General features: G+C 38.3%; 1 protein-coding gene across 1 annotated transcript; it reads left to right on the top strand.

Annotated features, from left to right (window-relative positions):
- Nucleotides 1-670: 670 nt before the first annotated feature.
- LOC115772773 (G-protein coupled receptor family C group 6 member A-like) lies at nucleotides 671-6,324 on the top strand (the record flags this gene model as incomplete). Its single annotated transcript, XM_030719152.1, has 6 exons — nucleotides 671-858; nucleotides 942-1,215; nucleotides 1,364-2,134; nucleotides 2,918-3,130; nucleotides 3,218-3,335; nucleotides 4,336-6,324. Coding segments are annotated over 6 exons (2,496 nt in total), but the record flags the coding sequence as incomplete, so codon positions are not given.
- Nucleotides 6,325-10,317: the final 3,993 nt, after the last annotated feature.

The following is a 10,317-nucleotide window of genomic DNA, read 5'->3' as shown; positions in this document are numbered from 1 at the left end:
GTGTAAGAGACGCACTTACAGCAAGGAGCAAGCAGGAGAGATGGGGGAGGGCAGGAAGGCAGGAGAGAGATAGAATGCGACAGGAGGGAAAAGGGGGTCAGGGGGTAACTGACTGTTGGGTTTCCTCTGTAATTATTTTAGGGTCTTTACCCACAATACAAAGTGCCTTGAGGCAACTGTTTGTTGTGATTTGGCACTGAATTGAAACACATACACATGTATCTGTGTGCACATTTGTGTGTGTGTGTGTGTGTGTGTGTGTGTGTGTGTGTGTGTGTGTGTGTGTGTGTGTGTGTGTGTGTGTGTGTGTGTGTGTGTGTGTGTGTGTGTTACACATGAAATAAAGTATAAAAAGTATGTAACCATGTGTATGATTATTAGTTAATAGTGGAGAAGGGATGGCATTAAATAAGCTTATGTTTCTTCTTACTCCCTTTTGAACATGTAATTTATTACAAAATACAGCCTATAAGGTAACGTCTATGACCAATTCAAATCACCTTGGTGCTTTCGTGTTTGGAAGAGTTAAAGATGGGGGACTGTTTTGCATTGAGTTACAAAGACTGTGTGATGATGCAAATGATCAACAAGTGAAAGTTATTTAAATAGCTCCTGCACAAGAACCAGGTCATAATCAAAAGCGATGATCTGACGGACACATATACATATTGTACTGTACCTGTGTGGTTCCACAATGTTCTTGATGTGGTTTTTTGTCATGAGTGTCTTTCACTCCTCTTTAGGGGAGAATAGTTGCCTCCGTGCATACTCTCCTGGGGATATCATCATTGGAGGACTTTTCCCTATTCACTTAAAAACCAACAGGACTGAAACTCCAGGACCTGTCTCCTGTAGTGAGTAAGTACAGCCTCAGTTCATTAGCTCATGGGTATCATATAAATTATTCATGAATTTAATCTGTTTTCCATCCATTTTTACAGCTATGATTTACAAATGTTCCTGCGCAGTCAAGTGATGATCTATGCCATCCGAGAAATAAGCCTACCTGATATCACCATAGGCTACGACATCTATGACACTTGTGGAGATGTCAGCCTCGCCATAATGGCGACTCTCGAGCTGCTGAAGAACCAGTCAGACCCACAAAGCTGTTTACTGCCAGCAGAACCCCAAACAAAAGTGGTGATCGGGGAAACTTCTTCAGAAGTATCGATAGCTGTTGCACGAATTGTTGCTCTGTCATCAGTTGCCCAGGTTTGTTCTCTTTATCTGATACTGTCCTACTTAGAAAGAAATCTGAGGAAATCCACTAATAGCAGTCAAAATACTCTAGATTTCCATGCATATCTGTTGAAAAATCTTTGAGGAACTATTTTAATATATATTTATGTCTGTTTTACAGATTAGTTATGCATCGACCAGTGAGTTGTTAAGCAGGAAGTTCAAGTTCCCCACTTTTCTGCGAACAGTGCCTAGTGATGAATATCAGACAAAGGGTATTGTTGAGCTGGTGAAGACATTTCATTGGCAAACAGTGTTCATTGTCGGAAGTGATGATGAATACGGGAAGTACGGCAGTGACGGCCTTGTGAACACTTTCAGTGAAACAAACGTCTGCGTTGAAGCTGTTCGCATCTTGTCTGCTGATTTTGTGAAAAACGATTCCCAGACCCAAAGGAAGCTGAATGAACTACTGGGAGACATCAAAAACTCCTCCGCTGAGGCCATCATCCTCTTCACGAAGGACTCCAATGTTAAAATCATCCTGGAAGCAGCTATTAAAGACAAAGTCAACAGAACTTGGATTGCAAGTGATTCATGGTCCAACTCTCCTAAGTTGTCTGCAATGCCAGGAATTGAGCATATTGGACAAGTTTTTGGGTTCATCTTCAAGCAGAGTGAGGTGCCTGGCTTTAAAGACTACGTCATGTCGATGTTTAATGGAACTAAAAATGACATTCTCAACTATCACCTGACACAGTATCCACTTTGTTCAAATCAGTCTTTAGAAGTAAAGCAGTGCCTGGACCTAAGCTCACTGCTTAAGGACATTCACAACTCTGAATTATATAGTATCTATTTAGCTGTTCAAGTCATTGCTGAGGGTCTCAAAAGCTTGCTGAAGTGTGACAACCATCAGTGTGAACGTAGCTCCAAATTCACAGCCTCGGAGGTACAGTAAAGAAATCTTTCTGATATTGCTTGTCTTTAGCAAACATTTGAGTTATATGAGAAGTTTGCCAAGTCTTTTATGTCTATCTTGAAAATATGAAGCTACAGCCAGGAATTGATCACCTCAGTGAATTTAAGGCAAAGACCAGCTAGGAAATTGCCAATCTCTTGTTTATTCTGAATGATATAGGTTTTGAGACAGCATATGCTGCCATTCAGGTGTTTTTATTTTCAGTAAGACAGTACATACCTGCACATATCCAGCAGCATGGATCCTGACTAAAAATGTACAGGTGCTATACTGGCCTGCCTGCAGTCCAGACCTGTTACCATTTAAATCATTTGGACCATTCTGAAATGACAAGTGTGACAAAGGAAAATCTTATCTGTTGAGCAGCTGAAATATTACATTGAGCAAGGAACTAATCTTTCATAACTGCCGCAATTTTTCTCCTTATTTTCCTAACACTTACAGTTTTGTTTAAAAATTAATGTTGGCTTCTTACTATTTTCAGTCAAACAGAAATTATTTGTAAATTCTTCTTCTTTTTTTTCTCTTTTTTTTTTTTTTACACACTGCCCCAACTTTTTCTGGGAGCATTTTTGTTACATAAGAAACTCTGAGTGGGTTACCAGTACTTTTCTTTATCCCTATAAGATATGTTTGCTTTGTTTTGAAAAAAAAAAAAATTAATATTTCAAATGTGTTCTTATTGTAGTGATGATTTTATTTTATTAAAAATATTAATCTTGATAGATTTTTTTTTATGTTTTGTTTCCACAGCTTCTCTCAGAAATCAAGAAAGTAAACTTTACTGTGAACACAACACATTTATTCTTTAGTAATGGAGATCCCAGTTTGGGATACGATATCATATACTGGAACATGAGTGGAACAGTCAAACAGGGTGCAAATATAGAATGTATTGGAGAATACCAGCCAGATGGAAAAATTAAAGTCCCAGTAGACCTTTTGAAACACCTGATAAATGAAACGGTGAGATGAAATTTCAGCATTTGTTTATTTGCCATAATACATGTACATATATAATATCATCTACTGATGTTACTGTTTACTTCAAAGGGCTCTGTTTACAACTGCTCAAAAAGATGTGATCCAGGACAAGAACTAAAAAAGGAAACAAAAATGTGTTGTCCGGTTTGTATTCCATGTGCAAGTGGAGAGTTTTCCCCTGGAAACAGTGAGTCTGTTATTACAAATTTAAATTATGTTTGGTTTAATAATTGCTGCCTGTCTCATATACTCACATCACTGCACAGTTGTTACATTAATTGGGAAATATTGTAAAATGTTACTCTTACCACATCACACATCTACTAGAATCAAAGTCCAAGTGAAACTGAAACAATGATTACAATACTGCTTAAAAAATGCTTATAGTGGATTGATCCACACTTAGAAACAACACAATTAGGTAACTGCCACAAGTTAAACATTAAAAGTCTCAACAGTTTTTGCACTGGCCATGTTTGTAGTATTCTGTGGTTTATGAAACTGAGTAATTAATATTAAATGAAATTAAAACTATGCATTCTGCACATACATCTGAGGAGTACTTTAGGGGGGGGGGGGGGGGGGGGGGGGGGGGTGGATGCAGATGACAATAAATAAGTCAACTTCAAAAACTTGTTTTGATACCTAATGCCTTAAAAATGTAATGCCTTAATTAAAATTGTTTAAGGAGATTATTTCAATTAGGATGACATGCTTTTATTTATGTAAATACTTTTATTTTTCTAAAAGGCTATTTTGTAAATAAAGTTGCAATGGCATCATGATTATCATAAAATAAGTATAAACTTTTTTTTCATACTAAAAGTGTAAAACTCTTGTATTTATCAGTAATATATTGAATATGATATTGTCTTGTGTTTCTGAGCATCTAAAGTAAGTTATACATTCACTGTACTTCCTTGTTTAATATTAATTTATAGTCAGGGGTGCTTCTTGGTTTCGCTTTAAGGGATTTTAATCTTTATGATGATGCATATTTTCCTCTTTTCTTGGCCTACTTGTTTTTGTTTCCCTCTGCTCTATTATCAGAGCAGAGGGAAGTGACTGTAGTTTCATATTTTGCTGTTTAAAACCAAATTTTCTATAATTAGAATTTTGTATGTTGAATAAGAAAATATTTTCTTTTCGTTCAGGCTTCTAAAAGTTGATTCTGTTTCCCTCTGCAGGTTCAACATGCAAGCGCTGTGATGAATGGCAATATTCATCTGAACAGAGGAATGAGTGTTTAAACAAAACAGATGAATTTCTCCAATGGTCAGATCCCTTCTCGATCATCCTCTGTTCTCTGGCAGCCGTTGGGATCATTCTTACTGTTGTGTTTACTGTTCTGTTTGCAGTCTATCTTAGAACTCCCATCGTGAACGCAGTTGGAGGTTATTTGTGTTTTCTGGAGCTTTTTTCCTTGTTGGCCGGTTTCTGCCTTATATTCACCTTCATTGGCAAACCTACTAAGAGCTCAGACTGTATGGGTCTGCCTCTCTTTGGTATAGCCTTTACCCTCTGTATTGCTTGCATTCTGGCTAACTTATTTCAGATCTTGGTGGGTTTCAACTTTGACCTTCAGAGAGGGTCTTGTATAAAGAAGCTGAATAAGCCACTGCTGTTGGTGACCATCATCTCTGGGGTCCAGTTAGCCTTGTCTGTGTCATGGCTGATCAAAGAACCACCAACTCCTAAAGTGAACACTGACTTTTCAGACAAAACCATCCTGCACCAGTGTGAGGTTGCGCCCCTTCACCACTTTTTAGCCATGTTAGCCTACAACGGTTTCTTGGGTCTTATTTGTTTCATGTTTGCATTCAAAGGGAAACAGTTGCCAGATTTGTATAAAAATGCTTCTTTAATCACCATCGGCATGCTGATGTTTATAGTCATTTGGATCATCTTCCTCCCTATTTATCTGACGTTGACAGGGATGTACAAACCAGCAGTAGAAGCTGCAGCCATCCTCACTTCCTGCTTCAGCATCCTTGGCTGTCACTTGGCCCCCAAGTGTTACATTATGTTGTTCAGGAAAGAGCTTAATCATCAGAACGCTATTACTGAGTACATCAGGAAGCATTATGAGCGGAAGGGCATATCTGTGGTGCAGTCGTAGTCTCACCTAAACTCTCTGTGAGTGCTATAAATAACACTGATCTGCAACAAAATTTACCTGCTTTTGATGAAATTATACCCACTGGGTCTTTCTGGCAATTTAATATGTGGTTTGGCCATAGACTGTATATAAAAGATGAATGCAGCCACTGGGACATCACCCATTGGTTACTGAAGTCCTGCTGTGAAACCTCAAGCTGAGCGTTTTCATTGTTGTCATTTTAGCTTTTATTATCGCAATGGCTTCACTTTTCCAACTTGGAATTTTGTATATTTAGCCTGTGAAATTTTACCACACAAAGAAAAAGTTGAATATTTTCTAAGCTAACCACATCTCAGCTGCAGCCCACCTTCACCAGAAAGTGAATAAATGTTTAACTCTTCTTTTGTCTATCATCTTTCTGTGGAATCATATAACATGCAGAATTTCCCTCACCAAAAGTGGAGCACTGACTTCTTGAGCTGTGTAATTGTACTATTAACTGCACGGCAACCCATATTATTTGTCATGCAAATAATGCTCCAGAACGCACAAACATGATCCAAAGGTCCGCTTTAGTGCTTCTAATTAGCTGAGGTGACGCATCAGTCAAAGAGGCTACACCTCCAACAATGCAAACTATTGCCTGTTTGCATCCAGCTTTTCAATTGCTGCCATCTTGTGGCCACAGTTGACTTGAAGCAGGTTTGACTCCCAGCCGCTTGAATCTGTAACTTAAGTTGTTTTAATGGCCATTTGTGTCCCATTAACAGCAGCTTGAGCTCACCAAGCTGAGAAGGAAGCAGCTTTCTCAGGTTCTCTGCACATGTGCATTGTGGATAAACCGCTGGTCTTTGACAGGAAACCGCCTTGCTACACAAGCTCCTGCTGGCTCTGCTTTCCCTGCTCTGAGATCAGTTACCACACACACGGCATGCATAATATTGTAAATACTCATATAGGTACCAGGTCATTTATCAGTTCCAGTCACTGGGGACACTAATATAGTAGCAGTAGCACAGTAACACTGATGATAGATGTTTGGCCTTATTTGGCAAAGTTGTTGTTGTAACTTATAACTGGGGAAAACTGTAATCACTGCTGTTAATAACTGTGTGCAAAGCTAATAAAAACTGTTTCTCTTCAGCCACTAGATGGTTCTCTTGAATTGCCTGTGAATTGATTTGTTGTCCACGAAGCCTTCACAATGACATTTATGCTTTTAAAAAACACTTTATATACTTGTACAAAACACCACATCGGCCACCTGGTGATCCTGGTGCACTTCAGCTTGGAGGTCACTGTCTAATGTGAAAATTAGACTTGGAAAAAAAAAAAAAAACTAAATTGAGAAGGGATCAAATACTTTGTCATGACCTTGTAAATGCAAGCACAGTCAGTGGCTCCATAGTGTAGTGGTTGAATTCCCACATCAAACATCCCCTGTTCAAGACTGGCAAAAGATAAACCTGACCTCGGGAGCTCGTTAGCTAGTGTTCTTTCAATGTTGTTCCCAAGCCTGCATAAATGGGAGGGTTGCAACTGGTTTAAAATCTGTGATGAATCATACAAGCAGTGGTGACCCCTTGGGAAACAAGGGAGCGGCTGAAAGTGCGATTTAAATTTTGCTCTCAGTGAAGACAAATGCAGATACAAATATTTACCTTCTGACTGTGGTGTATACAATCTTACAAGTAAAACTGACTTCTAGGAAAATATTGACTCCAACTGTTAAATGGGAGGGGGGAAAAAATGATTCCATATAACTGCTCTAAATAGCTGTATGCAAGCGGTCATGCTGTTTCTCACTCCTCAATCACTAGATGGTGCTGTTGAAACATGAATTTCATTTTATAGGCTAAAATGAAAGTTTAAGACTGCTTTTAGTCAAGAGTTACACAAAAACAAAAAAACCCACAAACAAACATTAGGCTCTGCACCTGTTATTTTATTTTAAAAAATACAAAACTTAAAGTTTCCATAGGAAAGCGTTATGAATTTGCAATAACACTGATCTGCAATGAAATGCACCTGCTTTTGATGCAATTATACCAATTGGGTCTTTCTGGCAATTAAATTTTTGGTTTTGCCATAGACTGTATATAAAAGATGAACAATATGTTAACTGCCACACAAGGGACAAAAAAACTCTACACCTGCTGTTTGCCAACACAAAGAAGGCTTACAGCTCATCACCTCTACCCCCGCTTGGCCAATCAGACTTTTTTCTCAGCTACAAATGTATATAATGTTTTGATATCTGTATATAGTGTTCTGATGTGTGTGTACATGTATATATATATATATATGTATATGTGTGTATTGTATTGACATTGATATATATTTTATGTATATAGTTGTAACCCATGTTAAAATCTGACATAAAAAAGAATAAACAGTTGATTAAAAGTCTGCAGACAGAAAATAACGTCACTGCCCCTTTAAGGAACTAGCGTTACAGACGCAGCACCTGAGTGACGCTGCAGTACACAGACCGGAGGGAGAGAGCAGAGGAGGAGTCGGAGAGAAGAGCGGTGATTAATTAACAGGAAAAAGTTAATATTATGGTGAAAAAAACATAATCTACCTGGTCGGGAACTGACGGGGATTTTATGAGGACTAAGCTACATCGGGTTTGGTGAGTTTTATGTTTATTTTCCTGCATTTTCGTGTCGTACTTTTTCTTTTGGCGGAGGGCTAATGCTAAAAAATGTAGCCGTTACAAAGAAATGCTCTGTCATAAACTGTTACCTGATTAATATATTGGGTTTACGAAGAAGAGTTTATTTGTATAATTTGAGGATTTAAAAAGAGTTTTATTGTGTTTGTGACCTGTTACACAGGTCAGGTTTTTTGCTTGGTTGGAAGCTCGGTCGGAGCGAGGATTGGTTTGCCGTGTGCGGCGTGCACATTCACAGACGGGATGGCGAGCCAGACCCAGACCTTCAATTCATCTTCTCCATCGCATTAGGGAGGGATTCTCCTGCGTGTGGTAATTCGCTGCCGGAGCGGTAGGAATATCAGGGACTAGTTCGAACTGAACTGACCAGAACTGAGAACTGATTGAATTATTATCCTTTTTGGACTGAGTCAAACTGAAGCTTTTCACTGAACTGAGTACCTGAATTTACATTTTGACTTGAACTTGAATTTAAAGTGCCATACTTTGATTTTCATATGTTTATGTGTCTGAATGTGATTTGAATAGTTGTGGTCCACTTTGATTTAATTGTGTTTGAAGGTATTTTTCTTACCTCTAAAAGAAAGGAGATTGAGTTAACTCAGGAAGAAAAATAGGAATCTTAAAATAGATGCAACCTAGGAAAAAAAAGACTGGTTTAACTAACTCAAATTAGTCTTATTGAAATAAGCTAGGTAAACTAAAGAGCAAAAAGAAAGAGTGACATACTCTTTATTTTTTTTCCTTTTCAATTATATTTGCCTCCTTATTAAGAACCTGCAGGGTAATTTTTGTTTTATGTATTGTATTTTATGTGTGTGTTTTTGCATTCAGTAAATTGCAGGCCTGTTCCACTTAAAGCAGCGGTCTCTGGTGTTGTTATTCTTGCTCCCCACTCCTCAGAGCCTAGAACTGGTCCAGTGGCGCAGTTAGCGGTGTGACACCGGTGCTACATAGTGCTTATGTATGTGTATAGTTTTTCTAGTCTATTTTAGTTCATTTGTTTTTACTCATCCTTTTCATTTTTCGCTGTACTGAGCTGCTGTAATGCGCAAATTTCCCTGTTGTGGGATCATCACTGGGACATCACCCATTGGTCACTGAAGTCCTGCTGTGAAACCTCTAACTGAGCTTTTCATTGTCATCATTTTAGCTTCATAAAATTAAATGTCATGACCAGATGTATGTTACTGTACCATAAACACAAAAACACAAATTTAGATCAAGATCAAGTGAACCATGAGCTGTTGTCCCTCAACAGAAATAATTCAGTTGTAGGACACCTTCGTAATGCTTCACTTTTCAATCTTGCAACGTTTTTATATTTAGTTTATGAAATTTTAAAAATGCTCCAGAAGGTACAAACATGGTCTAAAGGTCCAGTTTAGTGATTCTAATTAGCTGAAGTGAAGCCTAGCAGATCAAGCCACCTGTACTGGCACCCACTTGTCAGTCAAAGAAGCTACACCTCTAATAATGCAAACTATAAGCCTCCATAAAATCCAAACAAACAAACTGTACATAAAATTCAGCTCATTAAACTTGTTATAATGAGAGGAATTGGTATTACTAGGCTGTAAATCAATGGTGCTCCATCAGGGCAAGCAAGGCAAGATTTGCTTGTCAAGCAAATTCTAAAAATAGACATCAATTGAAACCTACCAAAGTGAACAGTGTTCTGTCTCATGGGCTTCTTGCCTGTTTGCATCCAGCTTGTCAATTACTGCCATCTTGTTGGTCACAGTTGGCTGGAAGCAGGTTTGACTCCCAACCATTGGAATCTGTAGCTTAAATTGTTTTAATGACCCTTTGTGTCCCATTAACAGCAGCTTGAGCTCATCAAGCTGAGAGGCGAGCAGCTCTCTCTGGTTGCTGGCACATGTGCATTGTGGATAAACCGCTGGTCTTTGATGGGAGACTGGCTTGCTACACAGGCTGCTGGTGGCTTTGCTTTCACTGCTCTGTGATCACTGTATGCATAATACTGTATATACTCATTTCCATTTACAATTATCTGTCACTGGAGACACTAATGTCTCCAGCTACTAATATAGTAGTTGTTGCATAGTATCACCGATGGTAGATGTTTGGCCTTATTTGAGAAACATCATTTGGTAAACAAGTTGAATGTAACTGATTCCTGGGCTAAACCATTATGTAATCATTGCTGTTAATAACTGCCTAATAAAAATAATTTCTCTCTTCAGCCACTAGATGGTACTTTTGTAATACCTGTGAAATGATTTGTGTTCCACGAAGCCTTCACAGTAACATTTATGACTTTTTTAAGAACACTTTATACTTGTACAAACTACTACAGTGGCACCTGGTGATTTATTAAAGTTTCCGCAAGAAAGCATTATGAGTCTTCAATCCCATCTCTTTCATATT

The sequence above is a fragment of the Archocentrus centrarchus genome, chromosome 22 (assembly GCF_007364275.1).
Source record: "Archocentrus centrarchus isolate MPI-CPG fArcCen1 chromosome 22, fArcCen1, whole genome shotgun sequence".
Lineage (NCBI taxonomy): Eukaryota > Metazoa > Chordata > Actinopteri > Cichliformes > Cichlidae > Archocentrus > Archocentrus centrarchus.
The sequence above is the reverse complement of the archived record's forward strand: the minus strand, read 5'-3'. Positions and strand labels throughout refer to the sequence as shown.